Source organism: Drosophila biarmipes, chromosome X (assembly GCF_025231255.1).
Source record: "Drosophila biarmipes strain raj3 chromosome X, RU_DBia_V1.1, whole genome shotgun sequence".
NCBI lineage: Eukaryota > Metazoa > Arthropoda > Insecta > Diptera > Drosophilidae > Drosophila > Drosophila biarmipes.
The window spans coordinates 15,035,249-15,056,714 of record NC_066611.1 but is presented as its reverse complement, the minus strand read 5'-3'; the positions used below and the strand labels follow the sequence as shown (position 1 = coordinate 15,056,714).

At 36.4% G+C, this 21,466-nt stretch overlaps 1 protein-coding gene across 1 annotated transcript; it reads right to left on the bottom strand.

Moving 5' to 3' along the window:
• Positions 1-9,597: 9,597 nt before the first annotated feature.
• Positions 9,598-21,232, bottom strand: LOC127010501 (uncharacterized). Its single transcript, XM_050884733.1, has 2 exons — positions 21,102-21,232; positions 9,598-9,898 (listed from the first exon to the last, which is right to left on the bottom strand). The coding sequence occupies exons 1-2, from the start codon at positions 21,230-21,232 to the stop codon at positions 9,676-9,678; spliced, it is 354 nt and encodes a 117-aa protein (XP_050740690.1). The 3' UTR covers positions 9,598-9,675.
• Between the last annotated feature and the right edge of the window lie 234 nt (positions 21,233-21,466).

Genomic DNA, 21,466 nt, shown 5'->3' with positions numbered 1-21,466 from the left:
GGCTCTGTCAAAGTCAAAGCATGTCGAAATGACAGGTCTTGCAAAGGTTACTTTGGCATGTCTAATTGAAATTTCGAAAATATACAATTGATATTGATTAGAAACGATTCTTTATATACTCCTCCTGGCAAATAAAGCGAAAATACCACTCAACCGAACAGAATATCCTGTTTATTTTCCTGCTCGATGGCTAATTTGTGGCGGGTCATAAAGAGAGAGTTGCATTAAAATGCGAGCGAAGCGACGAAACATTTTATGATGGATGCATTTCCTTTATGGCCGGCAACTTGAAACAGAACGATTAAGCTCCGTATCGGGCCATTAAGCAAAGTGGCGTTGTAAAGGGCCGCCATCCCGAATACCGAATCCCCAGTCCGTGTCCCAGTTTCAGATCCAGTTCCATTGCCTTTGCCACTGGCCCAGCGAGTGTCCCAACTGCCTGCCACATCTTCTGACATTTCCCGGGAACGTGGACCTTTGGCGGGGGCTCCGCCCCGGGGGAGCAATCCGCTGCCTGGTCAAACTTTCCTAGTGTCAGCTCCGGTCCAGGCCGCAGGCCACAAACAAACACATGCCTAATGAAGCGCACCCCAATTGGGCCACCTTTCCCATTTTTCCGGCACAGTGGGGTGGGTCAGCACACGCCTGGGAAGTCGACTTCTCGGGGTTCCTACTCAGCTAATATCACAAAAAGAAAGCAACAGATATGAGGGATAAACATGAATTTATTTCACATCCACTTGAGGTTACTAACATACTTTTTCCCGGAAAAACAGCAATAGATGTATGGGGTTAAATATAAGTGTTCCTAACTTTTAGTAACTGATTTCCCAAAAAAAAAACCAACTGATATTGTAGACAAACTTGCAATTTTAGTGATTTAATGTTGACTTCTTATACGTCAACTTCTTGTATTCCCTAACCTTCACAAAAAATAACCAATAGATATAAGGGTTAAATAACTTAACCAACGTCACAAATAGAAACCAGCCTTTAGTAAGGATAAATTTAGTTTATTTTTAACTTCCTATAATAATGATATGAAGTTTGAAGTCTTCTATTTTCTAACTAACTAACACATAAAACAACCTGCACATATCACAGATAAATATAAGAGTTCCTAACCTTAGTAATATCACAAAAGAAAGCCATAATTTTTGCTGTTAGTGCAATTTATATGACATGTTGGCTTTCCTATCATAACTAGATTCCCAAAAAATAACCTAGGGTTAAGTTTAGTTATCATCCGCATAAACTTTATTGCACTTCCGCTGCTAGTGATTCGAATTTTAACAACCCAACTTAGTTGCCCCACTTGACGCCTCTTTTGGTCACACATAGCATAAGGCGAAGGACCCCCTTTATGACTATATCTGTTGCAGCAATTTGCGGACCACTGTCGACCACTCTCAACCCCCCCTGTAAGCCCTTTTTAGGGCGGCTGAGGATGGGAGACCCCGCCATTCATGTCCTGGGCCTGTCATCATGGCTGCCATTGTTGTTGCACCCGGGCTTTTTGTTGCCAAGTTGGCAATACCCACTAATTTATGCGTATTCAAGTTTAAATTGGAAATGCGTGCTACGTGTGGGACAGTTCCTGGGGGTCAAGTTAGGAGGGTGCACATCGAAAAAAGATTTTTAGTGGAAAATAAATATAAGCTCATATTATTGAATTTGGTATAAAAAGTAAGGCATTCGCAATAGCACTGTAATATCCATTCCTTGTAAAAAGCTATTAATTACCACGCTAAAATATCAACATGTCCTTTTTTCTTTAGTTCCACTTCTTAAAATTTTTTTAGGACTTCTTTCCTATAGTCTAAAAATATTTTTACATCATTAGAATTAAAAAATACGTTTAGCTTCAGGGTTTTCCTTTTTCAATGTGTGAGTCTGTTGTCGCCTCGAAACGTTGACGTTGACCAAATTGGGCATTTTGTTCAATGGTCAGTGGAGGGGTTGAGTAGCAGGTGGGTGGCCTGGGAGGTGGGTGGTTGCAGGTTGTAGGTGGGGTGGGCCGAGTGGGCGGAGCGGCTGATGATGTGGTATATTCTGCAATCACGCACTCACACACGCTCACCGACAAGGCAGGGCCAAAATGCATTCCATGTTTATTGTATTGCATTTTGCTGCTCTCACTGTCGCCTTGGGCGCACTGCCAAAAATAATTAATTCTAATTTAATGTTAATATAGCCTTTGCACTTCGAAAGAGTAACAATATGATCAGTTTGAAAAGCTTTAAATAAGGTAACATTTTACCTTACTGATCCCTTTTTTATTATTTTGCTGTTAAGTATGGTAAAAATTTTTCCCTGTGCATCGTTAGCATGCACGCAATAGCTATCCCCCACCCACTTTTTCCACGATTTCCCACCATTTAAATGTAAATGCAGCGGACATGTCTCTGGATATCTCGCAGTGTTGCTGCTCTTTGTTCTGTCATATGTCTGCCCTTTGTTTTCTGTGCCGGCTTTTATTTTCATTTTCGTAGCTACATGCCTCTTCAGTGGTTTACTGACACTACACTGAAAGAAAGTTATGTTACGGGTAAAAAAAATAATTATTTTATTCAGGATAAATTTGCGGGCCTAAGAGACAACTTTATGCACTCAAATGAAAAACAATTCATTTAAAATAAAGTTCAAAATTGTATATCACTTATAAATGTATAAATTATAAATTAGTAAGTGAAAATGGATAATTTTTTATATAAATTAGTATATACTTTTTCAAGGGGCTGATCTGTTTTCACAGTGCCTATCCATTGGGGCTATTTTTCTCCGTTTTCCTTTGGTGCTACTTTATTTTCCGCCCCTTTTGCCGCCCTTTTTGGCCGTAATTACATAGCCTAATTGTTGCCGCTGCTGTTGTTGCTGCTGGCAGTGTCCGTTACTAACAATAAGTGCTGCCTTTCGGCCTGCATCGAAATGAGCCGAGTTAAGCACTTGAACTGCAATTTGCCAATGTTGCTTGTGGCTCAACCCCACACCGCCCCCACTGCATTTTAATTGTTGTCAGATTTTCACTTGCCAAACAATATATCAGGCTTATCAATTTGCGTCGCTTAGTGAGCATACGTGTTTGGAATTAATTTGGATTTTAATACAATTAAAAAGAGGTCTAAATTATGATTTTTTTAAGTGAATATTATTTAATACTGATATTATAAGCCATCTGTAAAAATATTAAATAATGTAGAAGTCAATTTATTAAATGCATTCAGTTATGATTTCCTTTAAATTTGGTTTTAAAATATATGGAATTCGTAGATTCTGTTATGTTTAAAAAACAGTATGTTCTCTAAAATGTTTGATTTTAACTATCTAAAATATGTTTAAAACAATTTAATTTTATATTAAATTATTCATTTTAAGTGCTCCCAAAATAAAGTTTCAATTGCGTAGGCCATCAAACGAGTTATGAAAAAAGAGGATATACAACCATTTATCGTCAGGATCATATTCCCCTAATTCCTGCTGCTTTTTATTTTGCCAAGGCCCCAAAAATTGTTTTCCCACCCATCCACAATAAATACCAGAAACTGTCAAACTGCTGTAGTTGCTGTAAAATGTTAAACACGAAATCCAAAACAAGCCCACAGCAACAAGGATGGCATGACATATGAGTGCCGCTGTCAAACGTCGTCGGGCAGGAAGATTTATGTGCTCCTAGCTCGGCGGGGTAAGCCCATCGAGGAGCCACGTGTCCTGGGCCCAATCATAAAAAATACAGAAAAATAGGGGGGGGGGGGGGGGGAATAAGGGGGAGAAACGGAAAAGGGATAAACGGCGAGCCGAAGGATAATTGGATCGGTATCGCCTTGCCGATTCGCCAGGAAAGCGCTAATGAAAACTCCACGGGGGGCGAAAGTGTTAAGATTTGTGCGAGGACTTGTGTGTGCTCTCCCCGCTTTATTTCCCTCGGCCCTGTTATTGTTCTTGCCAACTGGCGACACATATGGTGCCGTGTGATTGATGCGATATATCCTTTGACAGGCTCGCACCCAAATCCCATCCCCATCTCCATCTCCGTCCCCAGCCCAAAAAGACGCTTCATCAATGCGACAATGTCCTGACAGTTGCTCCGACAGTCGCAAGTGCAAGACAAACAAGCTGCACTTCTCGTACATATGCGTCCATCCCCGGCCCCGCCCACTTTTCCTGCTTTTCCGCCACCGCCACCGCCCCCGCCCACTCTTTTCACCACACGCATGAGAAACATATGCAAATGCAGGCCACCGTGGTCGAGGAGTCATGGGAAAATGTCTTAAAACTCAAAGTTCACTTTCTAAACTTATCGATTAATAAATTAACAAGTTTTCTATAACTATTAAAAATTCTAGTGGAAATATTTTTTAATGAGTTTAATGAGTACTGTGTTTTTTTTTAATTGGAGTTCATCAAGAAATGGCATTCCATTTTTTGACCATTACTTTTGTTGCTGAGCCCAAAACAATAATTTTTTTGGATGGAAAACCATTGGCCTTTTTTTTTTGCTGTAACTTGGTCAAAAGTGGTCCGAAACTTAAAAGACACGCAGTTTGGGACAGCTAACAAGCTATGTAATGGATCGCAGTCATTTTCCGCCCGATTTGAAAAACTAAACATATTCGAAATTTTCACTTTTTTTTCCAAGGCAACGTCTTTTTTTGCAAAAATGGGTCAAAAATAAAATTTTTTAGCTGTGAATGCCAGACTATTAGGAATTTTATTACGAGTTCAAAAAGATATGGCATTCCATTTTTGGACCATTACTTTTTTTGTTTCGTCCAAAATACTACTAAGTTTTGGGTGGAAAATCAAAATATTGATTTTTTGCCGAGAATCGAAACTGGGTCAAGCGAGATAATGGATTGCTCTATTACTTTTGTTGTTTCTATACCAAATACTGATTGTTTTCAAAATATAAAAATATCAATTCCTAATCCTCTAAACTTATTATAAATTCTTCTGAAACTATTTTTCACAAGTATTGAATTTTGTCAACATAAACTCACCCTTTCGCGCCACTGTGCACACATCGAGGAAGCGAGAATCTGGCCGGGATGTGGGCAAACATGTGCCCTGTCAATATGCCAAGAACCGAATGCAGCTGGGAAAATAAAGGGGCTTCGCAACCACTCCGTCTCCGGTCGACCGCTCAGAGCCTCAGGATCCCAGCTGTACCATTTCCCCCGAGGGATGCCATCTCTGCGGCCGCAATAATTATCGACAAGCATCTTCCAGCGACCAAAGCTCATATTTCAGCCATCTGCAATCTCAACATTTTCGCAGCCAATTTCGAAAAATTGAATGTTCAAGCGGGCCAGCGTTCAGTGGGCATAAATTTGCGACTCCGCCGGCAATCAAAGCGGGCTCTAAGCCAGGACCTGCTGTTGGCCTTGATTAATAGCCGGGCCCCATAAATCCGGCAGAGGATGCGTCGGGCACAGGGTCGGTGGTGCTCGTTGGGCAGCTCAGGTAAGTAACTTGCATAAGTTAGGCGCACGGCCGGCGGTCAACGGGTCGGCTACTTGTTATGGCCGCACGCTAATGAGGGGAAAGTGCTGTTTGGCTGGGTGGAAAAATGGAAAAATGGAAAAGATGGGCAAAGTGGAACTGGGGAAATTGGAAAATTGGGGGGGAGGCTGTCCGGTTTCCGTTCCCAGGGACAGGATGTCTGTCATGTCAGTGGCGCGGCGGCGCCTGTCATTTTTCAGACTTTGTCCGCCAAGCGGAAAAAAACAAATGACACTAATAAGTTGAGCGTGGCCAAGCAGCGGGAGGAGGCCAAAATTTGAGGAAGCGAGGAGAGTGGGGTACACTCAGAATGACGACTTACACGTCTACACTTAACAGTTTTTATGATCTTATTTGTAAAAAAAATGTATAATTTTTATTTTATAGAACCTTGAACATAGCCTTTGATTGAAGGAATTCCTGATTGAAAATGGCCTAAAATAATTAATACCCTTAGTAAAAATAGCTACCAACTTCTTCTTCCAATATGTCAATTTTAAGTAAAGTGATCTTATCACTTAAAAACTCATTTGTATCCCATAAAACATTCAACATAACCTTAGATTAAAGGACTTCTTGATTGAAAAATTCCCAAACGCGTTCTACGAAAATTTCTAAAAAATCTAAAAACAATAACTGTCATTTTAAATTCCCCTAGTAAAAATAATTCCCAACTCCATTTACCAATATTTCAATTCCAAATAAACATTGGCACTCCAAACGGATATATGCTTCAAATAGAACTTAACAAGTTATCGCAAGAATAAAATGTAAATCCACCTATGCTGCAATTACAAATGTACCGCCTTTTTCCAAGTGAACAGAAGCCAGTTAGGCAGCAAAATATTTTCCAATTACCAAAGAAATATCCCCCATTCATGCGCTCGATAAAAGGCAATTAAAAATGACTTATGCCATTGTTTTGGCTTCTCCGTCGGTCGGACGCTCAAAGTTTTATGGGGTCAGCCAAGGGCCACGCCCCCCGACCGGTCCACCGCCTCCGACATGTGTGTGCAATGGGCAAAGTTTTGTTTTGGGAAACTTCTTGCTCAAAATGCGATTTAACCAAATGCAAAATGAATAAAGTGCAGAGCAAATCTCATGACAAATGGTGGATTGCCTGAGATTGGCGAAAAAAGGTTTAGCCTACCAAAAAGAATTCCCCCATCTAATAAAAAAAATCCATTTCGATATTAAATTTCCATATCAAGTTGACCGCCTCTGGAAATTAAATCGCGCCACAAGTTAAATAGTCAACTCGCCGAAAGGAATTTCATTAAATATTTTTTATATATAGATGAGGCAAGCATAGACGGGGAAAGGGGGAAATGAAACTGTTGCAGCCGGGTGAGGCAGGTGCCATAGTTGGACCATAAATACTCCACACAGCCATAAAAAGCCAACGCCATCGGCATGCAAAATGCATTGCACAGTGGGGCGAAAGGGGGGCGTTCTGCCATAAACATTTGCATCTGATGGCTGCAAAGGGGGCGGCAAGTGGAAAAGAGTTGACATAAAATAAAATAATATTCGCAATCAAACGGAGCCGAGGACTCGCCATAAATTTGTGCCCGGAAATAGGGCAAGCAGCAAGGATAATGCATCCAAGGGGGAGGGGGTCCCGTGGTGGTCAAAAGGTTGATCAAAGGCACTCGGCTTGAATATTTACAACTATTACCATGGGGAAATAACGAAAGTTCACAGCCTAGAAGCAGCCATAACAATGCATTATATATATATATAATATATTTTTTGGTATTTTTATTTTCAATACCTTTTTTTAAAAAACGTAAACGTAGTCTCTGCTATGAAACGGTTACCTTGGCTTGCCGATTACAATTATCTTTGCAATTTATGGATGCTATTATTTTGACTGCAGTCGTTTGTCAAGCGACAGCTGTGCGGAATTGCACTAAAGCAAAACATTAAATGTTAAGACAACCAAGTGATTTGTATTCCATAGACAAATCTATGAGGGGTATTCGTTGGCGTCAAATTCAACATTAAATCCGTTTTATCTTTTTCGTGGTTCTTGACGTTTTCAATGCGGAATTCAAATATATAAGCAACATTTAAATTGTATATAATACAGTTGCTTTAAAAAATGCTATTCATTGGAAGCTGGCAACTAATTGTTATTTCACACAGTTTTGAGAGCAAAGTGTTCTTGAATTTGTTCGATGGCTTACCAAAGAAAAACCCATGAAGAGTCATTTGTATTTTAATTTTGATTACCTGTCCTAGCTTTCTTCTTCTTTTTCTAAGAATTTTCTTCTTAAAAGTATATTACTAATTTACAGACAACTTTAAGAGCAAAATGTTCTTGAATATTTTTGATGGTTGCCTAACAAAATCAAGCCATAAAAGGTCTTGAATACTTATTCCTTTTTTTAGATAAGTAACATCATATATTTCTGCTTCTTTTTCAAAGATCTTTTTTCTAAAAAGTTTGTTATTTACTGAAAAAATTAAGAGCAAAATGTTCTTGAGTAACAAGAGTAAGCCGTGAAAAGGTTTGAATGTATATAATACTAGGCTATCATTCATTCCTTTTGATTGGCTTTTTGAAGAAGTTTCTTGTGAAAAATGAATTGCTTCTGAGGGAGATTTTAATTGACAGTTAAAGTCTTGCTATCGGATGATGCTTTTTTGTGTCATTTTCTGTGGCTCCCTGGACAGGACCTGGCAGCCAGCACACTCAGGATTACAGCGCGGAATCCTCGCCTTTTTTCCGCTTCCATCAATCGCTGGCACCCACTGAGAATGTTAATTAGCAGTTGACCGAGCATTGGGTTATGCCCCCCAATCCTCCCTTCCCCCTTCCCCCTCTTTTTCGATGGCAGTCAATTAGCCGACATCAATAGACACGCCCCCTGACAGGCGCCGCCCACTTGGCCTGCCCAGGATCATTCGCCTGCTGTTGCGTGCATTTAATGCGCATTAATTGCGCATAATTAAATTTTCTACAATTTTATTATGCACTTTACATGGCAAATGCTCAGCGTTCGACATTAAAACCAGATTAAATTGGCAGAATTAATGGCCTACAGATACATAGTTTTATTCCTATTTTTTCGGCGTCTTCGTGCTGCTGGCAAATCAGCTTTTTAATGAATAATTTTAATCGATAAAAATCCCGGGAATGCCATTTTTCTTTTTCACTTTTTCTCGACCATAATTCTCTGTCGCTCTTTTTTTCATCTGTCATTTAACAGAAATCGTGTCAGTTGCAATGTCATTGTTGTCAATATTATTATTATTCTTATTCCATTTGTTGGTCGCTTTTCTCTTCCCTTTCATGTTTGCCAGTAAAATTCTGAATGAATATTTAATTTCATTTTAATGCGGTTTAAATGACGCAAAAGTGAGTAGCACACAGAAGAGTACATACGGGTATTTTATTATTTAAGAATGCAAAAGAAAAAACACGGCCTGAAAAAATTACTTTAAAATAGGTAAAATTCAAGCATTTGCTTAAAATATACTCAAGCACATTATTTTTCATCTAAAATCATCTTGCAACCATTAGAGCTTTGTTAATCCTTTTAATGAACATGTCCTCGTTTATTTATAACATTTAATCCGCTTTCACCAAGCTAATCCCATTTAATTAGCTCCATAAATAAATATGAATGCTGAACAAACACATTCAAAGAAAATATCTTCATTTGAATTCAATAAAGATTGAGAGATAAATGTAGCCATTGAGTTGCTAATGATATATATATTGCAGTTTTGATAATTCGAAAAAGAAATTAATGAAAATGATGAGAGATTTTTAATAAAAATTAGTATTCAAATTTCATTTTCAAATAAGGAATTTATGAATTTATGTTTATTATTTTATTCAGATAAATAAAATAATTAATGAAAATTATGAGAGATTTATTTCTTAAATTTTATTAATTGAACTTGGTATACAAATTTAATTTCAATATAAGAAAATTACGTTAATATATTTATGCTTATCAATTTATTTAGATATTTGATTTTAAATTTTAAAAAATAATTATTTAAAATCAAATAGTTTTACTGAATAAATTTTCTTTTCATTTTCTACTTCAACATTCTTCATATTAAGTTAAAAATTTTCCATGAAAAACTTACAGTTTCTTTGATGGTAGATTTTGTAGCATGCGAGAAGGCGCACAGTATCTCGCACCCTGGGAAATTCTCTCAGCTGAAAAGTCCCAGGCGCAGGATATTTCCTTTTGGCTTTCCTAATGCGGTGCCTAGAATCGTTGGAGGATGAGGGGGTGTTGCGGTGAGTTCGGGGGGAGTGGCGGGTGCTTGGGAGGTTTTCAGGGGGAGAGAGGAGCTGCTGCTGCGTTGAAGCTGTTCCAGCAATTTACGCATATTTTTGGCGCCGGTAAAATGTTCCGCTGTCTCCTTGTGCACCCTGAAAAATATGAAATATATTGACAATTACTTTTTTAATGTTCTCAAATCAAAGCTGTAGGTTTTAAAAGCCGTAAAACAATATTTTTCAGATTTTTGTTAGTATAGATTTTTTTATAATTGATAAGTATGTTAGTAAGGTAAAAGTATGAATTATAGGGTAAGGTATAAAACCATTTACAAGGCGAATCTGTTGCTGATAAAATATGTAACTACATATATTTTAGCTAAAATTATATAAAACATAAGATATTTCTGTAAGTTAAACAAAAAAATGTTTTCTTTATATGATTAGCCATATAAGTTATCAGTTATTTTGCAAGGTTCTATAAGTGTTTTGTATTAAATATATTAAAAGTAGAAATAGCCGTATAATTCCCTTATTTATAAAAAAAAAAAAAACATTGAGGAAACGGTTTACAAATAAACAATTGAAGGGATTTACTTTACTATATGGCGTAAGTTATGTTCACTCTCTTTCTTTCATTCATATGAACCTAAAAATGACTAGTAATGGCTTAACATTTTAAATAATTAAACAAAAATTGCAAAATTAAAATGAAAAAAAAAAACAATTTTTATAAAGTGTTTTGAATGCCATTATATTGGCAGTAATGGTTAATTTTTCTCACTGCATTTTTCGCCGTGAAAGAGCTGTCTCTTTGGGCCCTGGAATGGCTTCCTTGGCGAGCGAACGAGTTGAGCTTGTGTTCGCTTGGCTAATTAAACATTTGACAATTATTAATACATTTCAAATGGTTGCAGTGAGAACGAAAAAAGAACTGAGCAAATATTTAACAGCTGCTCAGCGAACACACATGTGCACCCATACATATGGAATGCGTACCGCCCACCCAAAGCGGCCCACCACCCCAAAAAAACCCCTCCCCCTCTGAGCCAAGTGGGTCGACGCCTTCCGAGTGTTTGCTGCTGCGTCATTAAAAGTGCTGCCGCCACCAATCGAATCACTGGAAAAAGGGCACATTATTACCCAAATTACCTAGATAATTATAAATTTGATAAATCATTTAAATCCATAATAATACATTTAACTTTAAAGAAAAATTAATTTAGGATGAAGTTAAAACAAGAATATATTTTTACAGAATTTTTTAAAATAAAATTTATCCAATTTTCTGGCAGTGCAGCCGCCAAGAGAGGTAAGTAAAATGAGACGGAGTGAAAGGATGACGGCTTTTCACTTTTGTTTTTATTTTTATCACATTCTTATTTGTTGCTGCCGCCATTTTAATTGCTGTTGTGGGCTCTGTTTCTTACTGGTATTATTATTATGCTAGCCTTGCCACCCACTCCTTATCGCCACCTTATGCCGACTCTCGTCCCCAGTTGCCTGGCATAAATCTCTCGGCCAACGAGGCGTATGAACAACAATCCTTCGCCAAATTCCACAGCTTACTTTCATTTCACTGCTCTCCGGCGTTTGGAATGTTGAAATATTTAAATTATTATTCACACAAGATAATATTATACATTTTTTGTTCACTCAAAAATGATAACGCTTTGTTTTATGTTTCTGGCTTTATTTGTCGAAAAAGGATATTGGGTTATCCATTTAACCTTTAAAATACATTTAAAATTTAAGTTAGAAAATAATTTAAAAGCAAGTAAAACAAATGGGTTTTAAAAACAAAATATATGTCATCGATAGATACTTCCATAATCTGTATCTAGTGAATTAGTATCTTTATAGTTTATATCTTTATAGTTTATGTCTTTATAATTTCTATCTTTATAATTTGTATCTTGTTTTTTTTTTCTTTATAATTTGTAACTTTATAATATGTATCTTTACAATTAAACAATATCAATGCGTTATTTTTATCCTTATACATTTCTTCAACTTAAAATTGTTTATTCCCAATAATCTCTTATATCCTTTTTTAATCTGTATATTTTGAATTTGTACCTTTATAGTTAGTATCTTATAATTTATATATTTATACGTGTGTCGTCATAATTTGTTACTTTATAATGTGTATCATTCTAATTTGTATCTTCATAAATCAACACTTTGTATGCACTTTTCAATGCCTTTTATATTTGTTAAACTTACATTTGTATATTCCCAATATTATTTATTATTTTCTTAATCAATATTTATACCCAAACACTTTAATTGAAATTTTATAAATTAATAATAATAATTAATAAGTATTTTAAATTCAATTCCCATATATTTTTCACTAAATGTTTGATGTTGTGGCAGTCCAAAAAGTAACTAATTTACCTGCGTAACTCCTGGGGTCATGATTTTCCGGCCCCAAAACGGAATCCCCCTGCCTGCTGGGCCACTCTCAATTATTGTTTTATCTGTTCGCTTCCATTTCTGTTTCCATTTCTATTTCCGAGAGGCACTTCTATGGTCGCGCTCTCTTGCTTGACTTGACTTGGCCCCGCTCCAGGCCCGGGCCATCAGCAAGGTCACCTCCGCCCACAGCCACCCGCGGCCCCCACCACCCAGATGGCTGCACACGCACAGGCTTAGGCATACTTGGAGTCTAATCAAGCCCAAAACCCAACAACAAAGGCCGTGGAATGGACACTGGAGCCCGGGTGGTGGTTACGTGGGTGGCCAGGCGGACAGGTCGGGCCTCTTTGTCAAATGTGTGTCATGACCTTACGCACAAGCCGGCACAGAGGCCATGACAACTGCCAGGCTGAAGAGTCGCCCGCCCCCAGAAATGTATCTTAAATATTGAATTATTCCCAAAAAATAAACAGAGAACGGAAATTATACATGGTGTCATGCCAGGTCAATCATAACAACAATGTGCTGGAAATAATCGAACAAATAGTTATTATGCAGATAGGCAAAGCAAAGATCCTTTTAAAAATTTAAATTGGTTTTTTAATAATCCCCAATGCTAACTAATTAAATTCAAGCCACACTTCATAGGCTTTTCTGTACCAAAAAAAATATGTATTGCTCTGAAATTAAAATGGATAAATAACAGATTGACCAGCCTTTCATCTTATATATGCATGAATAAAATAAAAGTGTTCTAAATTCAACTGCAATGACATAAATGACACAAATTTATGTGCCATTAAACTCGAAATATTATCTTTAAATTAAGATTATATATCATTATTAATGGACAAACGGCAATGTGTGAATTAAATTGAATTGATTAACTAATCTAGGCTTGAAGGCAGGAGGAATTTTCAATTAAACACAATCAAGATATGGCATGAATGTCATATAAATTTTTGTCGGAAAGATTTGTGATTGAGGCTGAAAATGAAGCGCACACACACAAGGACGCCTAATAAAAGAAATCAAGTATTCAAATATGCAGCCATTTCCAACGCTTTTTCCTGGCTTTTACCCCGCAGCCTGCTCCATTTTCCTCCAAGCCAGCCAAGTGTTCAACCGCAACTAAGATGGCACTCGGTTCTTAGCCGTCTCCACCGCATCCTGGCTGACGGGCCTCCTGGCCCACATAAGTGTGCTATAGATCCTGGCAGAATGTTAATCCAATTCCATTGTGGTTGCTTTGTAGTATCTGCGAGGAGCTGGGGAGGCCAGCGCCGGGATGTGTTGATTTTAGCTAAACAAAAAACCAAAGCCAGGCACGTCTTAACCCATTGCTACCAAAGTGTTTCGGGGAATTATTGGATATTTCGTTAAAGACAGAGAAAATAAATGTTATTGTCGAAAGCTGGCATTTTTAAAAAAGTTATTGATAGGTATTTTATAATTATTAAATTATATTTACAATCCAAATTTTTAAATAACTTAAAAATTTAATAATATTGTATACCAAGGTTTTCACTAAACAAAAAGCCGAGGTCAATCAAATATGTTTCAGTTTTATGTAAAAATAGATAAATATTTTGTTTTTTTTTAAGATTTCAATATTTAAAATAAATTTGTAAGAAACAATATAGGTATACAAAAAATTTAAATAAATCAAAAATTTATAATCAAATTAGTTATTATTTATTATAATTATTTATTTATTTATTATTTATTAAAAAAAAATAATTTTAAATAAAATTTATAAAAAATTAATTATCAAAATAGTTATTATAATTATAAAATAATTATTCATTGATATTTTGATACCAAATATTTTCACTAAAATAAAAAAAATATTTTTTATATCAGAAATTTAAAAATTTCTTTAGCAACATATTTTTTCAAGACATTATTATCAACGGGTTAATGGCAGCCTCGTTTTCGACTTTTGCTAATGAAATAGTGCGTATGCTCTCGTGTGTTTGTCTTTTAGGCCCGGCCAAAAGGGTTGCTCTTCTACTTGGCCTTGGCTCCTTCTTCTTATGGCCGCATTAAAATTCAAAATACGTTCGCCAAAAGGCAGAAGCCAATTTCAACCTTCGCTGCCTGACAAAATTCATTTGGCAATCGACAGCGGAGCAGGTCCGAGTTTTTCGTGGGTGCTTTGCTGGGGGAGCGAATCAAGGGGATTTGGGGCGGCGCACCGAGGGTTTTCCGGAGTTTCCCGGATTTCTCCAACTGAATTGCGGTGTCTCCGCCTCATGCATAGTCAACAAGCGAATGTTGCCAGTCCTTTTCCGCAGTGCTCAACAGCCTTCGACGCACACTGAGAACTATTTTCTCTTTCTTTCAGTTATATATCACGAAATATTTTTTTAAACTAAAATATTTCTAGTCATTTTAATATTTAAATTATTTTAAATTATGCTCAGCTTTTATAAATGCTTATAAGCTTATTCGGTCCAAAATATTTTTTATATTTACAAGAAGTACATTATTAAGCTACATTGGAAATAAAAAAAAAGTTCCGTGCATCCTCATTCTTTATTCCTTTTTTCCCCGATTTTCCCTTTCGATTCGATTCGTTTGCAGTTCGCCAAATTGTTTGGTTCGTTTAGTTTTCCCTCTGTAAATGTAGTCAGCTGACAGCTGTAAGCTAAAAATTGCACGCACCAGCAGAAATACCAAGTGTAGAGTTTGGTTTAATGAGAGTATCAATTTTATGAAATTTAGAGACTATTTATTACAAGCATTTTACAAAAAAAAATATTGGTAGTTCATTAGGGTAGATGGCATACCTTAAAGGTATGTAAAAATATTTTTTGAGAATTCTCTTCAATATAATATTTTTTTTTCTAAATGTTAATTTCTGAATTTTATTTTATTCAACAACTAAAAATACAAAAACAAAATTTTTTTCAATATAATATGAATTTTCTTTTACTCAACAAGTTAAAATACCCAAAAATAAATACTCTTCAATATAATATATATTTTTTCTAAATGTTAAACTCATATTTTCTTTTATTCAACAACTTCAAATACCCAAAAAATAATGTTGCACAAACAAAAAAACTTGAAAACAAAAAAAAAATATTATATCTTTTTTCCTAAAATAAAAACCATATATCTTAAAAAAAGGAGTAACAATTAGTCGCAACCCCACCTTTTTGCTAAATGCGTGTATGTGAGTGTGCGGAGAGGGCTTATCTGACATTTACGCATTGCAAAAAAAAGCGGAGGCGATGGGAAAAAAGTTGGCTATGCTTCATGAAGTTTTGCCATCAATATTCCGCCCGCCCCTCCTTCGCCCCCTCAGCCCGCCACCCCCTAACCTGTAACCCGTAACCCCTTGAACCCGGCATATATTTGCGCGTTGATTGTGTGCGTCGGTGACCAGGGTGTGTGCGTGTGTGTTATGAGCATGGGGCGATAAATTTTGTCATGCTGCGTTATTGAACCCCCTGAACCTTATAAAAATTTATAAATGTCAGTAAACTGCTGAAGGTCATCAAGCGGACCTAAGCAGACGCTCCCTAACTAGGGGCAAAAAAATGTAGATGAGATGAAGGATCTCCCTCTAAGTGGACTGATGAGATACTAGCCCTTGGATTCGGAATTCGAATCCCGAAATGCCTTAGGGCCAACTTTCACCCTAAATAAGTTCGGACGTGAATGTGGAACTATGTATGAACCCAAAGGAATTTATCTAACATTTAATTGGAACTAAGGGCAAACCACCTCTTTAAAAAGTTATACAAGACATCCATCATATCCATCTTTCAAAAAAAAGGATAAGCAAAATACCTTATTTAATTAAAAAAAAAAAATGAAAAACTCAAAATAATATTTTAAAACAGCTTTCGGACAACAACTAATAACCCATTAAAAATCTTCTTTAAAAAAATTTAACAATTATAACCAATACCTCAAATTTATTAAATTATATCTATCCTTATTATTATTATTATATTATTATTTTATCTAACAAAACCTTAAAATAACTAAATATCCACGTCAGTAATAAACACTCGAACACAAGTCAAAGGCCAATTAGATATTGAAGAACCTACTTAACGCGAAATCCAAAGAAGGATTCACTTGGCAAGAAGCTTGCGAATGGAGGACACTCAATTTCATTGTTTGCCGGTCACTATGGAAATCGGGTAATTTCTATGCAAAAGTGACCAGAGATATTCAATTTGCCGAGGAGTGGCCGAGAATATCCAGGCACTCGCAGCCCTCCCCTCGGAAACCTTTGCCCGCCCTGGCAAAGCCAGCCGGCTAAGCTAGTTAGAAGCTATTTCAGAAACTATAAATATGGAAATACTCACTTTGGTGCCGCAATGCCAGGCAAAAAGAGCAGAAAACTGTTGCGAGAAAGCTAGGTACACTGGGGAAATAGCTTAGCAAAAACTAGGTGAGAAGGAAAAATATTAAAAAGTAAAACTACTAAACTAAAAAAAAGGAAATGTTATTAGCCCTGGCTTTAAATATTTGTAGGTAATTTTAATAAATTTAAAAACCTTTATTTATTGGTTCCTAAAATCATTTGGCTAAATATAGGATATACCTTTCATTTTACATTAACAAATTGGTTTCCTTAAGGTGGCTTGAGTTCTAAATATTTTAAAATATTTAATATAATTTATTAAAATAAAATTTACCTACCTATGTGAGGGGAAACGAGTTTATAATGGTTTCTTAAAAAAATTGCTAATATTATTATATATGGAAACCTACAATAGACCTTTAAATTAAATATAAACATAATAGGTTCCTTAAGGGGGCCAATGAAATTGTATTATCTCAAGTTTAAAACATTTTTGTTACCATTTTAGGTTTCCAAAAATAATATGTCCATTAACTGTGGAATTTCTTTCTGTGTGAATCTAAGCCTGGCCAGGGAGGCCTGCCGACAGGGGGGATTGGATAAAGAGGACACGGATGCGGATGAGGAGAAGGACACGGCACAGCTGCCGCACCACGTCACTTGAATGCGCAAACACAAAGACTCGCATATGAGGCGAGGTCGGACCTGGCTTGGATTTGGACCGGGTTGGGCCAAGTTTTTCAGCAGGACCCCAAGACTGATGGCGATGAGGACGAATGAGCTGCGACTCGAACACAATTCGCCGTCGTGGTGTCCTTGACGGAATCCTCTTTAACTGTAAGCTGCCCGGAAGACCAAGAACCCAACAGCTGATTATACATGAGCATACACTTGGAAAAGAACCTGCCGAGTTTCCGAAATTAGTTGTATCCATTTCTTGTTAAAAATATCATGGATAAATTAAAATAAAAAATAATATAAAATGTAGTTAGAGCAATGATAAAAAATGTAATTTTAAATTAACTGAATTGCTTTAAATATTTCTTATTTAAATAAATATAACTTTATTTTAAAATACCAAAAATAGTTCGTTTAAATTATATTCATTGCTATAAATATTTTGTAAGGCTAAAACAGCGCGATGACTACTCTTTAATACATTTTGAAAAAATCAAATAAAATTATATAAACTACTGTTACCACAATAAAAAATATATTTTTAAATTCTATTCCATTGCTTTAAATGTTTGTAAATTTTTGTTAAAAATATTATAAAATAAAAACACATAAATATTTAGATAATATTGTAAGACCAATAATATAAAATATAATAATATAAAAATATATAATATAATATAAAAATATATAATATAATATAAAAATATATAATATAATATAATAAAATATAATTATTGCTTTTAATATGTTTTTTAAAATGTTTTTAAAATTAGATATTTGATTTCTATAGTCATTCAAATATTATCATTAACAAGCACAATGGAAGAAATAAAAAAATAGCTTAAAAATCTTTATAAAAAGCTTTACTTTGATAAATTAACATAAGAAATTTCTTTAATGTCAATGCACATAAAGCAAATGCCTTGGCTGCATTAGGTATAATTACATTTAAAACGAAAAATGAATAGTGAGCACACTCTCGGGTTTTTTCAAAATCCCAGTGCTTCGAGAGTGCAGTGCTTAATATATTTCCCGAGCTGCCAACAATACCACTTATGTTTTCGTGCCCAACTGTCAGTGCAGGGGCTTTGGCCGGCGAAGGACTCCACATGCTAGTCTCCCCAGAGGCTTTGGTTATTACAAATGGTCGGACAGTGCGGAGTCCTCTTCCTGCGCCTGCAGCCTGTATTTTCCTTTTTTTCTGCACATCGTTAAAGATGTGAAACCGCCTGCTAAAGCTCGCTCAAGTGAAAAATTTGAAAACGTCCAGTAAAATGAAATGAAATGCGAAAAAGTAAGAACACACAAGGCCAGCGAGCAGGCCAGAAGAAAGCAAGAAAAAAAGGACCAGATTCAGAGTCACTGGCCATAAACGGGCCAGAACTGAGGCGAACCGAACTGAACAGAACCGAGGGCGGAAGCTCACGTACGGCGTATTAAATAAATTGGCATGGCCATGTGATGCGGTCAGCATCCGCGTCCCCAGATCCGAAAATAAAAAAGGGAAGCCCCCAGGAAAGTTCCCTGGAGCGGAGTGATTAGACGGCAGTCATTAGAGGCCCCCAAAACTTGATATCCACTGAGGCCCAACTACTGACCGAATAATCGGAGTCTCCGGGTTTACCACGGCAAATTAACATTATCGAATGTTGTCTCTAACTTGACAAACGACACTTGATATTTTTCGGGGCTCTGGCTTCGAGACCCCACTCTGCTCGCCCGAGTCAAGTCCATTCGAGGGCCATCAATTGACACAGAGAGCAGCAAAGTCAACTGGGCAATGCAAACAACAAATAAGGGGGAAAAAGCTGGTGGAAATCCCGGCCTCAAAGGGCTAAAGCCGCTGCATTAAATACTCTGAGATAGCACATAATAATATGAGATATAATATTAAAAAAAAAAACATTTTTAAACAATTTTACAGTCTTGATATATGGATTTATTCAAACGTTTTTACTGTGGAGTGAGTACTTTGTACCTGCAATGCACAAGATATTTTAAGAATATTTTCCAATAGTTTTGAAAAAAAAATATCATCAATTTGATAGTCTTGATATATAAATAAATTATTTTCAGAAACTATTCTTTAAAAAAAATGTTTATAATTATTGGGATATTTCTAGCAATTTTCCAAACCTATTAAAAAATATTAAAAATTTTTAAGCCTTGATATAGAGGAAAGACTCCTTTATATAGAAATATCTTTAAAGTAAGAAAACATTATAAATGGGATATTTCTAAGAATGCTTCAAAAGTTATTTTTAAAAAATATATATATGATATATATTTTTACTTCAACGTTAAGGTAACAGTGTTTTGTTAAGGAATATAGTCCTTAAATATTTATAAGCAATAACAATGGGTACACAATATTTTGGATATTTTTAAATAATCTTCCAACTATTTGTAAAAAATATCCTTAAACAATACTTCTATTCTTGGCCTCTAGATAATTTTTTTCTTAATTTTACATTTTAGTTTCCGTTAGTTTTATAATCAGCTTTTATAATATTGATTAGTAGTAATATTAGTAATATTATCAATTATTATCATAGGAGAAATTTGTATTTTATTTTAAATGCTTATAAAATACATATAATAATAAAAGTAAAATCTTTCAAAAACTCATAAGAGGTGTAGCCAATCGAATAGGGAAAAGCAGAGCATAGCCTGCAGGAAAAGTCGCAGGATCGTGAGAGGAAAATGGGAAAGTGGGGGAGGGCGAGGGCGAGACAAATCGGTTTAGCCTAACTGCACTGACAGCCAAACACAAACACACAGTCGCAGAGGCGCACAATTGAATTTATGTAAGCCAGAGTTCTACAAGCGAAACTCAGGAAAAAAAAGAGGAAAACAAAAGCAGGAAAAGCCACGTGGTGGGGCGGGAAAAACGCGATGGCCGGAGGGAAAAAAGCAGGGAAAAGCGAGGAAAAAGGCGGACACACGGAAAAAGTTCGACCGTTCGGAATCGGTGCCTGGGCATTTGTGTTATCGGTAATTATTTTGCCACTTTTTCAAGTGCTTTCACCACTTTCGCCACTCGCCCTGCAACTATCCCCTCCCACTTGCCACTTGCCACCCCCTTTCCGCCCACCAAAGTCCCCGGTCGTGGAGCGAACTAAGCTTATTTACCCATTTTGGCTAATGGCATGGGAGGAAACCGGCGGACGAACACAGGGGGAGAAAGAGAGGGCTAGGTTGGTGGGGAACTCGCAGAGAGAGACGGCAGTAAGGGGGCGGAAAGAGATGGACTGAGAGTGGTCCACCAGAGGCAGCTGCAATAATGCGATAAAACTACACTGTCTTACAGTGGTGAGTCGAAAGAGTGGACCTCTATTAATCTCACAAAAACAGTGATTGATATATAGAATGGTTTCTAGAGGTGTAATGGAAGTTACTAAGATTTTGAAATCTCTTTCAGAGGTGGCAAAAAGTATGCAACAATATGCTTATACATCGGTTGGAAGGCCGTATTTGCCTATCTATTATTTTCAAAATAGTATATTATGTTAAAGCCCTTATGACTTAACTTAATAGTAATTTAGACCTTACTAATCTTTCTAATGGAAATCACTAAGATTTGGAAATCACTTTCAGAGGTGGCAAAAAGTATGCAACAATATATTTATACATTATTTTGAAATCCTGATAGATAGCATAGATAGGCACATGCTATGTAAAATAGGATATTATGTTAGCCTCTGTGATTTTTTTAATAGGCCTTACAACACTTACAAAATAAAATATTATACATTGTGCGCTTTTTTTCTGTACTATAAATTATAATTTTTAAGCTTTTAGTGTTAAATAGACCTTTTATGAACAAATAATATTAAATATTCTCTTGTTAAAAAGCAATATTAAGTGACCCATTTCTTATCCAAAAAGTTTCCTTACAGAAGTAAATAAATTAAAGAGATTACCACTTACCTTAGAAATTGAGATGATGAAAGTGTCCCACTGTGCTGGCCCTTTGTCTTTGCCAGCCACTTGAATGTTTGCTGTTCGGAGCCAAAACAGAATGCAGCTGCCAACATATTTGACCCAAGTCGCAGCAGCATCCTGTGCCTCCTTGAAGTCCGAGTCCGTGGTATGCGTCTGTTTGCAAACTTGATGAACTATGCCCTGGCTTCTGGGTCTTCCATCTGCCCCGATCTGTTTTCCCGCTGTTCCAGCTGCTCTTTCTGTTTTTCCATCCAACATTGCCAAATCCCATCAGCCTCCCCAGCCCACATTGCTGGCAGCACATAATTCGGAATGGCCGAAGGTCAGGCCGTGAAATATTAACTTAGTGG

Bases quoted from the DNA above. Each gene is read 5' to 3' on its own strand.
- LOC127010501 (XM_050884733.1), bottom strand. From the start codon at position 21,232: ATGCTGCTGCGACTTGGGTCAAATATGTTGGCAGCTGCATTCTGTTTT. The intron at 9,899-21,101 runs GTAAGTGGTAAT...CATATTTTTCAG, and splicing joins TCATCATCTCAATTTCTAAG to GGTGCACAAGGAGACAGCGG.